Source organism: Chlamydotis macqueenii, chromosome 4, assembly GCF_036417535.1.
Source record: "Chlamydotis macqueenii isolate bChlMac1 chromosome 4, bChlMac1.mat, whole genome shotgun sequence".
In the NCBI taxonomy this organism is placed as follows: Eukaryota; Metazoa; Chordata; class Aves; order Otidiformes; family Otididae; genus Chlamydotis; species Chlamydotis macqueenii.
The window spans coordinates 33,401,864-33,422,521 of NC_141559.1; the positions used below are offsets into that span (position 1 = coordinate 33,401,864).

The 20,658-nt window shown below is 42.5% G+C and overlaps 1 protein-coding gene across 6 annotated transcripts in view; it reads left to right on the forward strand.

Annotated features, from left to right (window-relative positions):
- The window catches only part of FAM13A (family with sequence similarity 13 member A), a 132,397-nt gene that overhangs the window by 103,419 nt on the left and 8,320 nt on the right, over positions 1-20,658 (forward strand). For all 6 annotated transcript variants that reach the window (XM_086746543.1, XM_086746544.1, XM_086746546.1 and 3 more), the window contains 7 exons: positions 4,619-4,769; positions 12,637-12,850; positions 13,230-13,368; positions 14,341-14,422; positions 14,562-14,782; positions 16,160-16,243; positions 20,412-20,507. In XM_086746543.1, coding sequence (XP_086602669.1) covers positions 4,619-4,769; positions 12,637-12,850; positions 13,230-13,368; positions 14,341-14,422; positions 14,562-14,782; positions 16,160-16,243; positions 20,412-20,507 — 987 coding nt within the window. The remainder of the gene's footprint in view (positions 1-4,618; positions 4,770-12,636; positions 12,851-13,229; positions 13,369-14,340; positions 14,423-14,561; positions 14,783-16,159; positions 16,244-20,411; positions 20,508-20,658) is intronic.

Consider the following 20,658-nt stretch of genomic DNA (forward strand, 5'->3'; position numbering starts at 1 on the left):
TGTTGATGGCAACATTTTTTTCCCCAACTTTACATTTCTTTCAACACTCACCTGCTGCGTTTGCTTCATGGTGTTTTTCATCCAACTGTTCAGCAAAGCAGAGATTGGGTTTGGGTTAGGTGAACACCTTTGCAGTCACTGGTTCACTTGGGTTTGCTTGAAATGCCTCTAGACAGCCAAGCATTTAAAATACTTGGGAGAGTAATCTGAGACCCCTCTCCCTCAGTTGTGCACCCATTTTAGAAGAGCACAGCAAAACAGCTGTGGACAACGTCTGGTTTCTCTGGTTGACTGGAGTTAACTGAGCACTGATAATATTGTTAAACTAGCCTCATCTTGTGTTTTGGGTTTTTTGTTGGATTGACTTATTTTTTTTAAATAAAAGTCACTATGCATTTATTGCCTTCAAAAGACTTAATTTCTGGTAAGTATTATTTCCATCTAGCAGGAAAGGTAAAAGAGATTATTTGCCAACAGCTTGGCTCCGACCAGCTGTGTTGTAGCTGGAGAAGTTCATGGCACGCTGAAATGTGTAACCTCTGCAAGGGGGGGATCAGTGCTCCCTTTGATCGTTGCTTTGGCTGAGCTTAGATAGATCTCCTACTTTGCTCCCAGAGGGTCAGTAATCCCCAATGATCCTGCACTCCTGAACGCATTCCTGTTGCATTTTCTGGAGCGTGGATTTTGCAACACCTTGTTCCTCATGTATCAGCTTGCACGTGGAGAAGGTGCTGTCGCTGCCATGCCACACTATACTGCCATTAAGCTTTTAAATTAGTCCAGGGAGGTATATTTGGATTTGAAATTCTGATCTTAAAATAAACTTCTCCTTAGGAAGAGTTTTAAAATTTAGAGTTTTAACTGCAGGAGAAGACATAGCCTTAACCCAGAGATTGTATTATATAGGAATTACAAGGTCAAGAAAATGTTACATTCCTGCAGGGTGGTTTTAAATTCCTTGTCCCTTATAAGCCTTTTGCTTAGGGCAGCTTAAATACATGCCTTTTGTAACAAACAACTCGTTCAGGATGAGGAAGGGACAGGGACTTTCGTACTCTTTTCTCCTTCTCACCCTGTCTCCAGTCTGAAGGTATTGGGAAAGGTGTTTGGACTTTGCCATAGCTATGGATTGTGCAGACTCGGGTCTCCAGGAGGCATTGAAAATACCTTGAAGCACATGTCCCAAATGAATTTTCAGTGCTTAATAATCTGCCTTTGGAAGTAGCTAAGCCGCAGGATGTAGACTGTGATTTGAAAACCACAGGTTTCTAGTACCTGGGTTTTGATAAAGGGAAGGGTGTTAAGATTCACACCAATGTGGCAACAAGGGTAGAGGGGGGTTGGCATGACTCAGGAGTAGGGCGGCAGAATGGCTGCATTCTTGCATCAGATTGTATAACCAAGAGGAGCTTAAGGATGCTTGCTGGTTGTGGTGGTAATGGATGATCAGATGTACGGGAAGCAAGCCTTTCAAATAAGATTGACTGGAATCCACATGTAATCAAATATAACTTCCTGATCAGAATTCAAAGACCTTTCTGTTGCAGTTATTTCTAGCTGCTTGCGCTACTCTGTGCTGAATCTCCTTTGGAGCAGGGAGAATGAAAACAGCTGACTTATCCTCAGGTTACTTAGATCTGTAATTACTGGTACCTGCAAAGCATGGCTGTAGAAGCAGCTTCTAAAAAGCAGAACTCAAGTGCCTAGTTTGGACTTTTTTTTGTGGTCATTTATGTAATATCCACAGCACACTGTAACTGCCAGCTGCTATTGAGATCATCAACTTGCTGCCCCTTTGGTTTGTAAGAAATTGTGGTACATCCATACCACAGCACAGCAATTCTCCCTTACTTGATTTTGTCCTGGAGCTTGGCAAGTAGTGACATGAGGAAATTAAACAGGAAAATAAGTTATGGGAATACTGAATTATCTACTGCTGTACGGGTTTGGAGCATTAATGCAAAGAAGGTTAAATTTTTGCTTTCTCGAGTCTCCTGGGCTTGTAACAGCCATTGCTCTTCAGAACGCCTAATGATTTATTCATTGTATTAGAGACTACATCAGTGAGCAAGGGAAGGAGAGTAACTGGTTGCAGGCACAGCACAGGCCTGTCTTTAAACAGCTTTTAAATATTTCCAACAACTGAAGTGACTTTAGAATGAAGACATTGATGCGATCTTTCTAATACATCTGTAATGGAAATGTTTACCCATGTGGGAAGTGCTCTTATATCTACTGTAGATATCTTGTAAGAGTCTTAGTAAGCCAGGAGTTTGTGCACTCTTCTTAGAAAGACATTTAACTCCATAATTAGACATGTAACTCTTGTCACTGGTGGTGACAAGCCTGGTATTTTCAGGTTGCTACCTTTGAAATTTTAAAAATCTAGATAAGTTCCTCTCTTCACACTTCTTGATGCTGTTAAAAATAGCACCTATTTTGAAATTTATTGCTTTATTTGTTTCAGTCTTAAAATACTGTGCTGGCAATTTAAATGTAGTTTATTGACTGGTACAGTTTGTTCTTTAGTAAATGTATAAGACTGCCTGTTTCTGGCCACTGACCAGTCTTTCTGTTTGTAATGTACACTGACTGTTTAGATCCTGGCAAGAAATTTGTTACTGGACCTTAAAGAAATATTTAAGTACTCCCAACCTGGAAGCAGCTTAAAAGATATTGAATGGTGAATTAGCGTTTTTTCCATGTACAGCTCTCACAATAAACACATTTTTAATCAGATTTAGTGTCAAGCTGTACGAGTTATTAGTGCTTGGCAAACTGTCGTCTAGTGTTTCCTTTTGTTATAACGGTTCAAAAAGGCAATTTGTTGAAATGAAAAGAAAATACAAACCTTATATAAATACAATTCAAAACACTCTTAAATACCAGAGTGTTCATCACCCAGGTTTTTAGAACCACAGAACAGCCCAGGTTGGAAGGGACCTCGAAAGATCACCTGGTCCAACCTTTTGTGAGAAAGGGAGTTTAGATGAGATTGTCTGACGCCCTGTCCAGTTGCAGGAGTTGATGGGATTGAATCCAGATAAAAGCATTTATTCTGTCTACTGGGCAGGTTTTTTCCCTCTCTACATAAAGCTTACTTGTTTTTCTGTGTTCAAAGCGAGAGGAGGGGGAAACAAACACACACATCATTAGCTTTATGCAGATTAAAAAAAATTAAATATGCCTTAGTGGCATGCTCTAAGGTTATTGATTTAGTACAGTTGGGCCATGCTTCCGGATTCACAAGTAAAGTACATCCAAATGTACCAGTTTATTTTTTTAGGCCCATTTCCTTCACACATCAGCTTATGCAGATTGCTAACTAGATTATCAAAATACCTGTGGGGGTATAGTCTGCATGTGGACTACCTGCTAGACTATATTTGAGAGAATTATGCCTAAGCTGTTCTTACCAAGATCAAATAGTAGTACGTAATGCTGTCTATTCAGATAGCTCTGTGTTTGCTGGTGGGTTTATACATATCATACTATATGTTTACATACATACTTTATGCTTCCTTTTCCCTGCTGCCCTCTGTGAGATACTAGAGCTTATTTATTTTAGAGTGACAAAACTGCTCATGTCATCAAGCACTGTTGCAGACAAGCACACTGTGTATCTGGATTGTGGGAAGGGCAGTGATTTCTGCATAAACGCACACGACGTGTGGTATGTGCAGGGATGAATAGTGGTGAGACAAACAGCAGTTGCTTCTAGGTAGTGCTAAGTGATGAATCATTTACTTGACAGCATTCTGCCGTGGTTTTTTCTTTTGTTGTTGTTGGGGTTTTTTTTGGTTTTTTTTTTTTTTTTTCCTCCTAAGTCATTGGATGCTTCTGTAAATTTTTTGGCTTTTTCCCAGAGTCCACATTGCTTCCAGCTGAGATGCCAAACCCCACTGCCATGTGGATTTGCGCAACACTGCTTTAATACCCAGAGCTCCTCCATAAATAGTTCTGCTCTCCCCACACCCAGCTAGAAAACAACCACAGGAAATCAGGGAATGTGCAGCCAGCACAGCTTAGCTGGCACTAATTGATCTGAGCCAGCACAGCCTGCATGAGAGCATTCATGTACGTAGCCGACGCTGCTTGCTGTCTGCAACTGCTATCTCGGGAGCTCCGGTGCCTCCTTTTTAGAAGACACCATATTGCTACAGCCTTACAACAGCAACAGCATTTTTGTCATTGTTCCAAGGAGTTGCACTCCTGTAGGAAGCGTACGCGGCTGCCTCCTCTCTCTCTCTCTTTCTCCTTGCCTTCCTCCCTCCCTTTTCATCCCAATCGATTACTAGAGGCTTTTTCAGCTGCATGCAGTTGTCAGGGCAGGCAGTGTCGGGAACTTGTCGTGCTTTTCTAAAGAAGGAAAAATTCAAGGAAGGCGCATGGACGGATGTTTTTACCGGTGTGAGTGAGCAATTAGTACATAGGGGTCATCAAGTAGGGAATTTGGCTTCAGAGCTGGAAATGTCAGGATGTGTTTGTTTGGATCTTTTTAGCTAAAAGCGTGAGCTTACTGCTGCTGTGACTGCAAGGGGTTTTTTTCCTCCTCTGCCTCCTGAAACATTTTTTTTTTTTCTTTCTCTCTCATTTCTGTGGGTGTATTGGAATATAGCTGACTTCAAGTATGAAGATTCAAGAGCATCCAAGCATTCCTGAAAACAAGTCACTAAGAAATCAAGATGTCGATGATCAGGAAAACAGCTTTGTGTCAGAAGTGCCTCGGCTGGATTTGACAGCGCTGTGTGATGACAACAACTGGGAAGGTAGGATTGTGTGATGGCTGGTTGTGTGAGTGAAACGAGAGAGAGGAAAACCTGAGTGGGCTGGGTGTATCTTTATGTGATCATGTTGCCTTGCCAAAAACAACAGGAAAGCAATTTTGTCCTGAGTATGGAACTGAAAGTTTGGAGAAACTGGAAGCAGAATATTGGATGGGTACCAATTCTAATTATCATTTAGAGGAAGAAAACTAATTGTTTTATTGTTGAAGTTACTTGCATGTGCTGCTTAGTACTGTTAAGTCCCTGACTGTTTCAGGATAACATTTCTTGGAGACTGGTTGCTTGAATATTAAGCTACACTGCCCTGCGCTTCAAAGAAACTGGGTATTTCACAGTCTAAAAGGAGCTTCCTTCTTTCTCCCTTTTCTCCCGCTTCAACCACTATTTGGAAATAATTATTTGGATCTGCAAAGCACAGCTGGAACAAACAACTTTTATGTATGCTGTGAAAAAAAATCTGATCATCAGCTCAAACAGCAGTGTTAAATTGCATGTGGTTTAAATTATTTTGATACTGTTTCTTAGCTCTCATCTCCAGAGTGCATGCTTGGTTGGCTGTTTGTATTGACTCACTTAAGAGTGGGAAATCTAGGGGAACTCTATGTATGCCATGAACCTGAATTTCATTTGAAACTCAGATGAATTGAAGGTGTCCAGCACGTCTGGGATCAAACCCTTTTCCAATTACTTAGTATGTCTTTGTGTACAAGCAAGAATTCTTCAGTTAGTTTGTGCTTTAGCAGTGAAAGAGGGGCATTGATAAGGAAGAAACAGGAAAATGTGAGTATGGTATTTTATAAAGCAAGAGAGGGAAAATGTGTGACTAGTTTATTGCTCTAAAAAAACAATCTGTGAGGAACGCCCAGAAGTTAAGTGCTCTGCTTCTGCCTCCACAGCATACGTGACCTAGTGTGTTTTGCCTTTCCCTCTAGGAGAGGAGTAGTTATGACACTTCGGGCATGAGTAAAGAAAACCCACAGCCCTGGCTACCTTTGATTCAGTCAGGCAACTAGTCACCCTTGACAGGAGAGAATTTCTCTGCTTGCTTGCTAGGCAGGGATTCCCTAGGTGATCTCACCACGCCTGCAGCGTGGCTGATCAAAGCACCATGGAGGGGTTCCCGGGAGACCTTGGCCGCCTTACGTTGTTTGCTGAGATGCTAATTAGCACTGCCCCACAGGGTCTGGAGCCAGAGTGAGCACGTCTGAGTCCTTGGAGGTGATGTGTGGCTTCAGCCATCATGTGAACCTTTGGAAATAATGACTCTTTTTTTCTTTTTTTTTTTTTTTTTTTCTTCCTGGGTTAGTAATGGAAGTCATATGAGTGCATGAAAGAGAGAACACAGCTCCTTTCTGCCTGTCAGAAGCTTTCCCATCATATGAAATAAGTTGCACCTTTGGTACAACTCCCTCTTGGTAGGCATGCTCTTATGTTTGGATTCTAGCTTTCTTGCCATGCAAATATGAAATGGGATTATGAGCGTGTATGACTGTGCTTGAAAAGTGCTTCTCTCTGATTCTTCCTTCCTCCATTCTGTTCACGTGTATTTCACAAGAGGAGGAGGTGGGCAGTTAAAAAAGAATCAGCTGTCTGGGGTGAGAGAAATGTCATGTAAAATACTTACCTTCCAGAATCACCATTTTGTTGGCGCCATTGGAAAAGCAGCAAAATGGTGCCTTCTGTGTGTCAGCAAGAAAAGACTGAATCTTTCCTAGCTGTGGACATGAAATCAAGCTCACAGCAGTCAGGAAGGCGCAGATGTTAACATCAACTCTGACTGCTTCTGCAGCTGATAGCAGAGTATCGTTGAGACTGGCTTTGCAAGGAATGGTTGTACCACTCATGCACAGTTCTAGCAGCGAGGGCATCCTCCCTTCCCCTGCCAGCCTGTGTCACTCAAGCCTTCATATATCTCTCTGGGATCTGTGCCACAGCTCTAGTTGCATCTCCAGTGAAAAGGGAAAGGACTGTACCTCCAAATGCAGTAACTCTGAGATATTTATTGCTTTGCTCTGGCAAATTTGGTAGGTCCATCTCTCAGGAAATTACCCATCCTCCAGGACATAGTTGAGCTTACTTTTCGGGGACAGAGTTTTCTGTATTATACTGCAGGAGATTCAGAGCATCTAGGGACCAGGGTAACTGCTGTGACTTTTACAAATGGCTTGTGAGAATAATTACAGGTTGAGGGGTTGCCTTCAGCTGTAGCTGTCACTGCCTCCAATCAAATGTTAGGAAAGGGCCTTGAAGAATGGGCACAAAATAATGCAAGACAGGACAACCTTGTCCATTGACTAGCTTTTGTTTGTCACCCAGGCAGACTCTCCATCATGTTAAGACCAGAGGTGCCTTAAAAACCCTCATTCAGGGACACAGAACTGTGAGAACTGTTTATTTGCTTCCCACTTCCTCCAGTGCATAGGCTCACACTTTGCCATGTGCCTGCTTCTGCGTCTGCTTGGCCTGCTACATGTAGGGGCACATGTGTAGTAGTTGTCAGGCTACTGATGTAGTACGCAGGGTGTGAGCAGTGCCCCAGCCAAATTCAAGTGCTGAACACTTAGCCTAGGTGCATTTCCCGTGGTCTGAGCGAAGTGTTTTACTAGTGTGCATTTGGTGGATACACCTGAAGTAGTTTTATTCTTAGGCTGAGTGGGAAGTGGGCTGTCTCTGAACTGGGGTGTCTGACTACTGGGCTTGCGTGCCAAGCTGGTCAGTCAGTGCCAGCTGAAACGGCTCGCGAGCAAGCATTTTCAGAGCTACTGCCATAGCAAAGGTTTTTAATTCTTGTGGATTATGTTTGAATCGAGTGCTGTGAGTGAGGAGGACAGTGTGTTCCCTCACAAACCAGTACTATTGTGCAGATTTCTTACCAAATGTTTCTAATTCAAGCTCAGAACTTGCTATCCTGCCCTCAAGGAAAATCTGGAAGTATGTTGCTCTCCATAACAGCGGCTGGCCCTGTCAGCAGCTTGGAGCTGAACAGACAGTTCAGTAAATCGATATGGTGCGTGTGATTGCTGCCTACGTCGCCTGATTACTGATGTTTAAAAAAAAGTTCTGTAGATGAGACTTCAAGCAGAGTTTGCAGTAACAAGCGGTTATGAAACAATCAGCGGACATTTTTCTGCAAACTTTTAAGCTTAAAAAAAAAGAATAAAAGCAGAAATTTAAAACACAGTTTGAGTTCTCGGTGTCAAGAACTCAAGTATTGCGGCACTGAGACCCTGAGGGGGTGAAGCTGATCTACAAATAGTTTTGACGCTGACTTAATTGATACTTTCCCATGAACGAAAAAGAGAGTAATGCAGAAAAAATCCAAAGAGTATAACAACAGGGAAGCTGGATTTAGATTTGGGGGTTTTTTTCAGCACCGTGGACTTAGATTTATCAGTGTATTTGTGTGTACCACTCTTTAGCATAAGAAATAGAGGCAAATCTAAATCTACCTTTCAAAATAGAGGGAGGTAGATTTAGGTTAGATATTAGGAAAAAATTTTTTGCAATGAGGGTGGTGAAAGACTGGAACAGGTTGCCCAGAGAGGTGGTGGATGCCCCATCCCTGGAAATATTGAAGGCCAGGCTGGAGGGGGCTCTGAGCAACTTTTATCTAGTCAGGGATGTCCCTGCTCCTTGCAGGGGGCTTGGACTAGATGGCCTTTAAAGGTCCCTTCCAACCCGAACTATGAAATCAAAGCAAGATGAAACACACTGCATTTCTATTATTATGTGTAGAAAAGAAAGATTGGACTGTTTACTGATTTTATTTTATACCATCAGTATTTTTAAATGTATTTTTTCATTATTTGTTATGATGTATTATAAACAAAATACGAAGTTGGCTTGCTGACTGAGCGATGTGTCATCTCACTTACTGAAAAGGCATGGTAGCACTTTATTTGGGCCATTCTTTTTGATCTACGTAGGAAGAATACCTCCTGATGTATTCAACACAGATGTTTTCAAGCAGTTATTTATAAGATGGGTAAAACAGGTTGTTACTGAGCTAGTGAATGTTTCGGGGTTTTAAATTGCTTTATTCACTTTGTTATGAGATGTCTTTCTGGGGTCTTTCAAGTGGGATTTAATACTAGGACCTCAGGTGTTGTAATTAGTTTAGGCTTTTTAATCCCTCTGGACCTCCTTCGGTTTACAGCAGCTAAGATTTGGCCTCCTTTGTTTGTCAGCTGGGTGTATGTGAAGGCAGCATTAGCAGCATCTATCAGCTGCATGGCTGCAGAGAGGAAAATGGGAGATTTTGCCTGCGGCATTTTGCCGGCTGCGCCTCAGGTGGGGGGTGTGTGTGTGGGCACCCCTCTGTTGGCCCTGCAGCCCCCAGTAACCCTGTGGCAAATATACAGCATAACCATTTTTAAAAGGAAGGTTTTGTCAGCAAGATGGCTTGGAGCTCTCAGATAATACACCAATTTGAATCTATTAATGTTTCTTCTTGCGTGATACAGGTTTATTAATGTCTCCAGCCCTCTATGCGGCATGTTGGCAGAGAGGTGGTATTGCCATAGGCGTATGTGTGCCCACAGAGTTCTGCAGAGCAACAGCTGGCAGATGGCTGACAGCTTTGTTGAAAGATTAGCTGGTTGTGGGATTTTGAGAGGGAGTGCAGCACTTCTGAAGGACTGCAGGCTCAATACCAGCGTATTTCATTACTTCTGTGCCAACTTAAAAAAGGCATGCCTAAAAGAAATGCATTGAAAGTCTGACCAAGAAATAGAAATTTTTTCACCCTTTCTCTGCACTAGTACAGCCATGGTGGTTAAATATTCCCAAATATTTTTTTTCATGAATATTGTCATTATGGAAAATGGGGAAAAAAGTCGTAAGGAACGTGGAGATGAGTAGAAAACTGACAGCTTTCTCTGAGCAGGAGAGATCTGTTCAAGACAGAAGATGAATAAGGGTAACTACTCTGTCGAGGCAATGGCAAAGAAAAGGTAAAACATTTACATTCTTTACTGCGATTTTATTCTTCAATTAGCCGAAAGGGGGAAGGGTGACAACATTAATCTTGAGAGCAGATACTTCAAACCTGAACTATTAAGTCCAGGAATTTAGCAGCCTTCAGTAAAGGCTCAACACTTTGACAACTATCATGGATAAATGAATAACAAAAGATATTATGTATTCTGTTAAGCAGGAATTGATTGATTGTACACTGTCAGAAAAAGCGGCAGCTTACCCTTAGAGGGTTCCTGTATGTGCAATCCAGCAAGTGTGCATTGTGCAGTCCAGCAATTCCAGCGCTTCCAGCTGAAGCGCCTGGCACCTGGCCAGTGTGAGAGACAAGGCAGTTGGACTACAGCTCTGGTCCACTTTGTGGTCTGATGTAGCTAAAATCCATAATCCTACATACCTAAGTATGTTCCTTAATTAATTGCTGTGTTACTTTCTGGGGAGTTAGCCATTTTGTGTCCAGATGAGATTTTTTTCTTCTAAACACTTACAGTCAGTAAAGGAAACAAGTTAACCATAGAGTCAGGTCTTCCAGGAGTGAGGGTTAAAACTAGCTGATTTTTCTATAGCGGCCATTTCTTCTGTCAACTCTCAAATTTGTTTTTGCCTTTTAGGACTTTTTTCCTTCTCCTTTTAAATACTTTCTTCTTTGGAATGTGAGTTTCTATTTTTGGGCAGTATTTCAAAATCAACAAAATAGAAAGTACACATACCTCAGTCTCCGCTAGCTTGCATAAAGTACTTTACTGTCTTTTGGGCTTTGATCAGAGGCTCTTTGAGCCGTTGCAGTTCCCTGAATGTCGCATGCTATCTGGTATATAAATCCACCTTGGGACAAAGTCACATGCATCATGCATGATTAATAATGGCTTTGTTAGCTGGTATGGTAGGAGCTTAATTTGGTTACTGCTAAATATACTGCTGTTTTCTTCTAAGTTTATTCCATCTATGTAAGTCCCATGGAGGTGTGATCTCACCATTTTCAAGAGCAAATTCTGCTTGGGGGTGAGAGTGTATTCCAAAAACTGGAATTGAGAAATGTCTGGAGGAGTCATATACATCACTTAACCTCATTCCTGCTAGTCGAATGTATCAAATTTGTTCCTTTTGTGTGATCAGCCTTTATTTTGCCACAAGAGATCTTGTGAGGACCTTCCCGAAATCATGATTGATTCAGGGAAGTGTGCGACACCAAAGTATCGCAGTTTGGCTGAAGGGTTTCCCCTTTATTTCACTTTCTGTCTTATCAGATTCCTTGAGCAAAGTATTTTCAGGTATTAGGAACTTCCAAGGCTGAATGCAGCTTAGAAAAAACACTTGTTCCAGAAGTTAACTGAGAGAAATGTAGGCTGCATAAGCTTTCCAATCCATGGCAAAACAGCCTACATACACTTGGGACTTGCACAGCTCATCGAAGTAGCCTCTGTGAGCCAGGCTTGTATGTGCTTCGCTTCTCACAGCACCTGTGAGAGGCAGGTGCAAAAACCTCCAGCGATCCCTTTCAGAGCAAGGCGTCAGTTTGCGTGCAGCACCACCCTCTAAGCAGAGGCATGCTGTTCATATTCATGTGCCGAGGAAGAAGGGAAGAGGAGGGGAGCATCATTTGATGCTGGGTACAGGCAAAATACTACTGAGCCTGTCGTTACTGAATTGTGGGTGATCTTGTGCTGTCAAACTGTACATGGAGGGGAATGTTAAAAAGTGTAGAGGTTCTGTAAGGGAATCCTCATGCAATCCATTCAGAGCTATGAAAATGTTAACCTTGTTCAGCAAAAGGAAATACTGCTTTTTATTTTAAAAAATGATAACTTCAAACTTCAAATTGGTAACTTCCAGTTTTGTGGAAGATATGTAGACACTAGGCACAGGAAATAACAAGTCCATAGACTTTCTATAAAGCTTTTGTTTTGTTACTTGACTCTAGAACTATTTGTTAGATTTGTAAGTTCAAAGCCTGGCTCTTAAACTGTCTAATCCTGTGGTGCTAAGTAGGAGCATGCAAATCAGCTTAGTAAACTATCTGAACACAAAACGTTAGACTCCTTGTGGCATCTGGAGGCAGTGATCACAAGATTGAGGCGATTGCTTTTCGTGGCCTCTGCTATGCTAATCAGCAATGCTAAGTTGGGTTTCCCTTTCTCTCCCACTCTACCATCTCCCTGTAGAAAACTGCTTTTATTTCCAGCTGGTTAGATCGTCCAGATTTCCTCACTTTTCTGCCATGCTGTTAAGCAGCAAGATTGCATGTGAAAGAGAAAAGGGGGAAACTGTATTACCGTCACTGTTAATTTACAGGGTGGGCACCCTGTGCAAAAGGTAGTAATGTGAGACAGTAATGTTTTCCTTGTAGACTAAAAAAACCTATGCTTACTTCTAATCTTTGAATTTCCAATAGCAGGCAACAGGGTCGTATTGGAGTGCTGGAGGCTACAGGAGGACAATTAGTATGCTATTCATTTACACATTTGTACTTCCTGAAACTGAAAAAAAAACCCTTCCTATAATCCAGTTGCCTCCTTTATCCAGCCCTGTGCCAATAATTCTCTCTTGTCCAGCATAACTTTTTCCCTCAAAGGTGCTGGCTAGTGATAGCCTCGTTTGGTGTCAGTCCGTGGTAATTACTGGCCAAGTTTTGGGTACAGTTTTCTGTTGCACCTAGGAGATTATTTATGTTTGTGCAGAGTACCCCCCGTGGCCAGGCAATGCTTTGCATTGCTTTGCACGCTGTGCAGATGCGAGTAACGTCCCAGAGAATGCTTGACAACAAGGAATCCTGATCCAGGACAAACGGGTCAGGGTTCATTAGAAAAGTTGCCTGGAGTCTGTCATACACGTAAAACAAAAATGATAAAACCAGCCTTTGTCTTACTGTTCCCAGAGCCCATCCCTGCTCTTTCCTCATGGCAGCGAGACGGCTTAGACTCAGATGAGGCTCGCCTTTCCCCGCAGGCCGGTCGCTTAATTCGCCAGCTTCTGGATGAGGACAGTGATCCTATGCTGTCCCCTCGCTTCTATGCCTACGGACAGAGCCAACAGTACCTGGATGATACGGAAGTGCCTCCTTCCCCTCCCAATTCTCATTCCTTCATGAGGTGGGTTGTGATTTGCCTGTGCTGCCTCTCGCACCCAGCTGTAAAGGTTTGCACAGTTGCATCACGCAATGTCTCTTTGGATCACAGACACCAGACAGTTATGCTGTGTTGGGTTTCTATTCCTACTGACAGGAAACTGCTATTTTTAGAAAAGTTCCTGGTAACTAATCACTTCTGGGTTTGTGAATTAATATCTAGGGAATTGCTGTTGTTGAAAGAGGCTGTTACAGCATCTTTTGCTACCTGTCATTACAGAGTAGCAACATAGCTTTCTCGCTTCTGTGGGGTTTGCCTTTATTTACACAAAGTGGCCTTCTCTGCATGAAGATGTATTGTGGCTGTTTGGATAAGCTCTTCCTGCAATCTCTGCTCTTGGTAGGAGGCGGAGTTCATCTCTGGGATCTTATGAAGATGACAGAGAGGACCTTACCCCTGCACAACTCACCCGGAGGATTCAGGGGCTGAAGAAAAAGATCAGGAGATTTGAGGACAAATTCGAAGAGGAGAGGAAATACAGAGTGAGTCTCTAGGAGTTTAGCATTTGTATGGAGGAAGTCTGTCAAACATACAGAGGGTTTGAAAGCTTTTATAAATAAAAAAAAAAAAGAAAGAAGAAAGCTGCTGCCCAAAAACCAAAGTGTGCATCTGTACCAAGCAAATTACCTTTCCAGACATTATGGACTGTCAGTGCAGCACAAGAGAGACCCTAATAAACTCACAGGATTTTGATTGCTGCTTAAGACAGTGTGCTAAAAGCACACACTCAGTGTGTAGGAATAGCTATGTTAAACTTCTGTTTGTTTATTTATTCAAGTTCAGCTTATGGGAAGCACAATTGTGCATCTCGTTTGCATGATGGTAATCCCAGGACACCAGTGCATTGCAGAGGAGAGAGAGCAGCCACCTTTACTGTTGAGCAAGGAACCACAGTCAAGTGCTGCTGAGCAGTAGCAGTGTACGGTACTCTAATTATTCCTGACATGCCCTTCCGATGCACAGAAAGCTTTTTAAGGAACTTAAGCTTTGCATGTTTGCATCTTTGTTGGCGATTTAAACCACAAAGGATTGTACTGAAAGGATCTTACCTGCAGTAGAAAAGGCTGGAAGAAATGCTCAGCTTGCTGTAGCCTAGTATTTGGGTTATTTTGGTGTCTTTGGATGTAAGGCAGCCTTTGGTGTGGATACATGCATTCTAACACTTCTCAAACTGTTCATGCTAGGCTTCCGCTATTTTGGAGGTGTCCTGTGGTGCCCAAGGATTCCAATGTGTATCTGGCCTTCTGAGCCACTCCTGTAACTTAATGTTTGCCATCAAAAGTTTTGTGTGTTCTCAAAAGAAAACCAATCTCGTGGTGCCCGTCAGAAGGCAGTGCCCATGCTCTATGCTGGGTCCAAATTCTGACGTACCTCTTTTTGTGACACACACTTGTTCCGATGGGTGTCTCCTGTTGGTTTAACACAGACTCAGCATGACTGTTCTTTCCTTGTAGCCTTCCCACAGCGACAAAGCAGCCAACCCTGAAGTGCTCAAATGGACAAATGATTTGGCCAGATTCCGAAAGCAACTTAAAGGTGAGCAGCCACCACTAGTGCACCTTCAGGGGGCAGCTGGACTCTGCCTCATTTAAATTTTATGTTAGGCAGCAATCCTGTCACTGTCAAATTTTTAAAAATAAAAATTATTTGTCTTCCCCCAAATGTCCCTGTTTAGAGTCAAAACTGAAGATATCAGAGGAAGACCTTGGCCCTGTTGTGCGTCAGCGGAGCAACACGCTTCCCAAGAGCTTCGGCTCTCAGCTCGAAAAGGATGATGACAAGAAGCAAGACCTGTCAGATAAATCTGCCAAGCCTGCCGTGGAAGCGACCCTTGATTCTATCCAGAAGAAGCTTCAAGAAAAACGAACAGAGACAAACCGGCCTGAGGATATTAAGGTATAACGTAGACAGATTGGATTTAGGCCTTTTAAGTACAAGGACGTAACTTGTGGCTGCACAGTCACTTGTTCTTCTACGTTTTGTCACAAAGTCTACAACCGTTACTTCTAGCTCACTTGCTTTAGTTTCTTTCCCTCTGCCTTTAGTATCTGATTTTTTTTTCCCAGAGCTCAGTTTCTACTGAATGTTATTGTGTGTTCTTTTTCTGATCCTTGTATGTTCCAAGTCACGTTTCTGAATTACTGCAATATTTCCTGCACCGTATTTGGCTATTTCTGTTGTTATGCCCGAAGGCTTTTGGCAAATTCTGAGACTTCCAGTCATTCTGGAGATCGGGTCATCTGTTTTCTTTTAGTTTACTCCAAAGCTGAATGCTTTTCTCTCAGGGCATTTTACGGCTACTCTTCAGAGTTTCACGTTGAGCTCTGTTAGCTACTGTAATCTCTGAGGGTTATCAGTAGGGAGGTCTTTGTGTCTAATGTTGCTAGCTCCAGCAGCCTTGTAAGTGAAGTCCTTGAGTCTCCTGACATGTAAATTGTGCAGTGCTTTGTAAGAGAGAGGCAGACAGTATTATCTTTGTTTACTAGATCTCCAGAAGAAGATGATACAGACAGTGTGTGTTTGACTGTTCTCTGAAGGTAGCAAGAATCCACAGCTTGGCCCTTTAAAGAGGGCCTGTGATAGTATTTGGTGCTGTGATAGGGAGAGAAGGCTCGGAGTCAGGCAAGTTCAGTGAGGGAGCTCTGGCAAACTTAGGGAAGTCTTCTCCAACTGTCTGCCCTTTCTTTTTTGGCTTGGTCCACTCAGCCTGTCTGCCAGAGCCTTTCACTCCATAGCAGAAATGACAGAAGGAGCCAGTCTGACTGCACTTTAGTTCTTCGTAAAGTTTGTTTGTGGCAGTCAAAGCAAAGATGGCAAGTTTTTTGCAAGAAGTACTGGAGCTTGTCTCAGATTTGGAGAAAAAGAAGGAACATGTGTTTTGTTGTAGAATTTACACTTCGGATCTTAAAAAGAGATCATTATTTAAAGTTGCATACCATTGTTTTTTGAAAGCACACTGATAATCGATAAATCCCCCCAGGGTACATAAAATACCCTCATATGTGTAGTTTATTTGGTTTTAGTCTGCCTGCATTGTGCATAGGGTGCCACTCACATTAACAGTCTTTTTGACAATATAGCTGGGGAAAGAGGACTGGAAGGCAGAGATGAGTCTTAACATTCAAGACAAGATGACATGACTTTAGGCCACAAATCAGTATTGTTTGAGTCCAGGAATCTGACTCTTTTTTTTTTTTTCTTTTTTTTTCTTTTTTTTTTTTTTTTTTTTTTTCCCCCCCTCTTCTTCCTCTCTCTGTGTTCCATTTCTCACAGGACATGACAAGAGATCAGATAGCAGCTGAAAAAGTGGCTCTTCAAAAAGCTTTGCTGTATTACGAAAGCATTCATGGCAGACCGGTATGTACAGCAGAACTTTTTTTTTAAGTACATCTTCATATGTCTTTGTCTGTGGTAAATGATCCCCTTAATGCTCCTTTGCTGTCACAGAACTTCTTGCTGTTCAAAATACATGTGCATCCTCTAATCAACATCCCTGATCCTTCACTACTGCTACTACTGAGGAGTCTGTTCTCAACAAGGTGATGTCTGCATACAGCGCTGGGCTTGGCAGATACCTGTAGGACTGAGCCTACAGGCTGAACGAGGCTGAATGCGCGTTATTTTGGCATCACACTCACCAGGATCCACAGAAATCCAGTTTGTGGCCCAGAGGACTCACCAGCTTTGCTGGAGATACAGTCTGCATGGGAATAGTTGTGTGTGGTCCCACATCCAACTAGGAATTTTGCAATTTGCTAGTATCGATGGCTTACTGGGAAGACAGGTGTGCATACATTGCTCCTTCTTAGAGGAGCTACAGTGTGTTTCTCCCAGCACCTTGCTGTTTGCAGGGAGGCACCTGCTCCTTGCTATTTGCATAATCCTCTTGTGCCAAAGGATTAATGAAACAATTTGTCTCCTGAGCATCGCAGCGTAAGTTGAGAGGAGATTTCATTCTTCCCCTGAGAAACCCATGTTTTTTTCCATGTGCCAGTGGAAGAGAAGGGCATGAGGTTTCTTACATATTTGATCTTAACAAAGGAAAATTATTTGTGAAGACAGATAATTTAAGTCTTGTGTCCTGTTGATCCCTGCTGTGGCAGAATCACAATGGCTTCCAGGCCACCAAGTTGACTTTGTATGCATCCCTCCTCCTCTTTCACTGATGACATAGTAATCTTTGCTACCAGCTGTATAGGTAAAGTAACTTGATTTTGGAGTAGTGCTAATCCCATGAGCTTGGGAGCAGCAAATTCTGCTTAGAAGAAGTACTTGATTAGCGCAGCTGACAAACCTGTCATTCTCGTGCCTCATGGGATTCCTGATCTCTTCCTTCCTTTTGCTCCTGAATTATTTCCTCCTTTGTCAATCGTTTTTAAAAAAAGTCTCACTAATTTATTTAAATGCCTTCATGAAGTGCTAATATTGTACAGTCGCATATATCAGCAGCTGAAAACAGCATAGTTGTATGAGAGGACATGCAGTTTTATTCTTGTCTAAAATAGCAAAAGGCCAGCACAAGGGAATCCACTTAACCTTCCTTGTCTTCTCCATGAGACTCAGTCTGCTTTTGCTGCTTTTACGATGATATAAATCAACAGGTGCCATCTTGTTTAAGTGAACTCACTTAAATCTGTTTAAAAAGAGAGCAAGCCCAAGGCCTAGCTTGTCAGCATACCTTTTTTTTTTTCTCTCTCCCCTTTCTGATGTTTTATTTATACAACTGCTTTGTTTGTTTTTAAGCAGTCTATACCTAGCAACCCTGAACTGCATGGCAAGGAAGACTGCAGCTGATCAGCTTTTGCTGTTCTCAGCTCCTGGCACTGCAGCAGTGGAAAAGTACTGAGAGCTTGAGGAGAATGGAGATAGTTCAGCCAAGTATTTTTTCTTCTTAAAGATATTTAACTAAACAAGAAAAACAATGACACTCAGATTTATTGTGCAACTGGGTCTTTCTGCACCAGAGATAGATGAATGTGCAAAGGTGGAATGGAACTGTTTCAGTAAAGCCAAAAAGTCCATCTCTGCAGAAATTCTCGAGCTGCTGTAACAATGCAAGCAATGGTTTGTTCCTCGGGCTGCTGCTCTTCTGCCATGTGGAGTGTGCCCCAGAGTTGTGTCAAGGGCTCCATTATTCCAACAATCTTTTAACATTTTGATGTTCTCCCTCAGGTTTTGCTGGTATTACTTATGTTTACTTAATGAGACAGTTTGCCCATGTGCTAAACATTTTCTTCCAGAGTCTGTTTTCTGTTCTGTTAATCTGCTGATGTAAGTCTGCAGGGCTAATTCTGGCCCCATACGCTTAACTTCCAGTGCCTAAATTAATTCTGTGTTCTTCCTCTATTCTGATATTCAAACACAGAAGCATGTCATTTATTTTTTCTATTCTTCAAGATACCTAAGGATTTTTTTGTCCATTTCAAGGCTTAGGTTTATTTTTCTGTATAGAACTGTACTATTTATGGACTTTGAAATGTTGTTAATTGAAGGTTTGGTTCTCAGACTCAGCATAAGCCTCAGCATAGTCTTGTTTGTTTGTTTTGTTGTTGTTTGTTTGGGTTTTTTTAAGTAACAAAGACTGCTCCAACACAGTAGTGCTGTGCCTCCTGTTCTACTAACTCCTAATCTCGTAAAGCTAGGAAAAAATTATTTTTTATACATATATATATAGGCTACCCAGTTTCTCCAGTTGGGTGCTTGATTGCAAAGAAACATCCAAAGTTGGAGGGAACTTGCTAGCCAGTGCAATTGAATGCAGACACATCAACATGAAACTTGATACAGAGAGGGCCAAGTGAATTGTTTGATGCTGCTGTCATCCCTCTAACCCATGAGATCTGCTTACTCAACAAACAGCCAGCTTGAGGCTGTTGGCTGTTGGAGCCTGATTGTGCTTTGGAGGTGTGGGACATGCAGGCCTAAAGCTCAGACTGCCCATCTGTATGCCCTTTATCAGGCTTGGGGATGCTTGCACCCAGAAAGGACTATAAAGGTCTCCCTTCTTCTTCCTACTTATTCATCTGCCCCTAACATAGGAAATAGACTTGGTTATCAGGAGGAAGATGCTACCTCCAGATTCTTAGAGTTCATCCCTGCCACTTCCACTCCTGGCAATACTTACAGCTCCTCTGCCCCTTGCAAACCAACACCCTCTCCTGCTCTGGAGGGAGGCTGTGAAAGCTTTAGAAAGCTTACTCTAGTGAAAGTCAACTGCAGACAAAATAAAAGACAGTTCATTTTAAAATTTCAAGCTGTGTTCCCTTTCCTGCTGTTTCTATTGTAGAAAGGGAGACTGTACAAAGCTTGCTAGGCGTTACACTGTTGATTTTCATGTGGCAGCTCTTCAGATGCTCTGGGGATTAGTAGCAGTAAAAAGCCTTGAGGAAGATAGTCATGACTCACTCATGAATCAGTGAAAGCTTCCCCTTGTAAGAGCTTTATAATCTAAAGTTAGACAAAAGATGTAATGAAAGGACAGTCATAGGATGTGGATCAGATAGTGCTGAATACAAAGAAAGATGATGATTGGGTTGGTTCTGCTGAGTATTTTGTTTGTTTGTTTTCTAACCCTGCTGTAACAAAACACTGCAGAAATAAAACCCAGCTTCCTCCCAACTAGTATTTAGTTGGACAGACCTTTGCTTTCCCACACTAGCTACTGTCTGTTAGGTCTTCCCTTCTCCTGCAGTGTCAGTACTACTGAGATTTTTGGCTTAGCTTGGATCTGAAAGAAAAGTAGAAATGAACACTCGCAGTTTGCAACACACTCAGACTGAGGAGGGAGCACAACATGCAGCTAAGAGGAGTGGAGTTAGAGACAGAGCAGTGTAAAGAAGGCTTGGGGTGGGCGTCACAGTACTATTCTGTCTTCTGTAGTCCACACAGCCCTGGCACCTTCATCCCTTCTCAGCTCTGTGGTAACTTTTCCCCAGCAAGGTTACTGGGAGGAAGGGTGGAGGGGAAGGTTAGGGGTTAAAAAGATGAAGAACTGCTGTCTTGGACAGGAAATGAGGAGGAATAGCAAAGTCAGCTATTGTGAAATCTGTATGTTAACCTACCCTGGGAAAGTCTCCTTTCATTGCAGTATCCAGTCATTGCAGCTCCTGTCTCTTTTCCTGGGTCATACACACTGCCTCTGAGGTCCCAGCGACAAGAATAAGAGTGGGAAACTTCATGTTATGCCTTATAGTGGTAGACGTGATGACATGCACAGACTCCTGCCTCTATGGGTCGTTTTGTGCTGTGGACATATGATACCAGAGTTGGTCATTTAAACCACCTGTCCCATACAGCCACGTTACAAGACACCCCACAGCTTGGGTGCTGCTTCGTCTGGCACCTGGGACGGGAGGTGCAATGATGTACATGAGCACTTGCATTACCAGTTTCAGGGTTAATGCTGCTAACCTGTCATGGAATTCCCTTCAAGCCCCCTCTGACTAAGAGCAGTCACAGGCGCACGTGTTATAGAGTGGAGTATCTGCTGCAGGCTTCATGGATCTTGCTTCTCTTTCCTTTTCAGGTTACCAAAAATGAACGACAGGTGATGAAGCCATTGTATGACAGGTATCGCCTGGTCAAGCAGATCCTCTCCAGAGCCAACACCATCCCTATCATTGTGAGTAGAGCATTCTTTTGGGGGCTATTTTTTTTGTTTCAAACTGAGGAAGCAGGAATCACCACACTTCTGCATACAACACAGTCAGTAAGCCCAAGTCCCAACCTCCCTTATCGCTCGAAGACCAAGCGAATGAGTGAATCAGTGACAC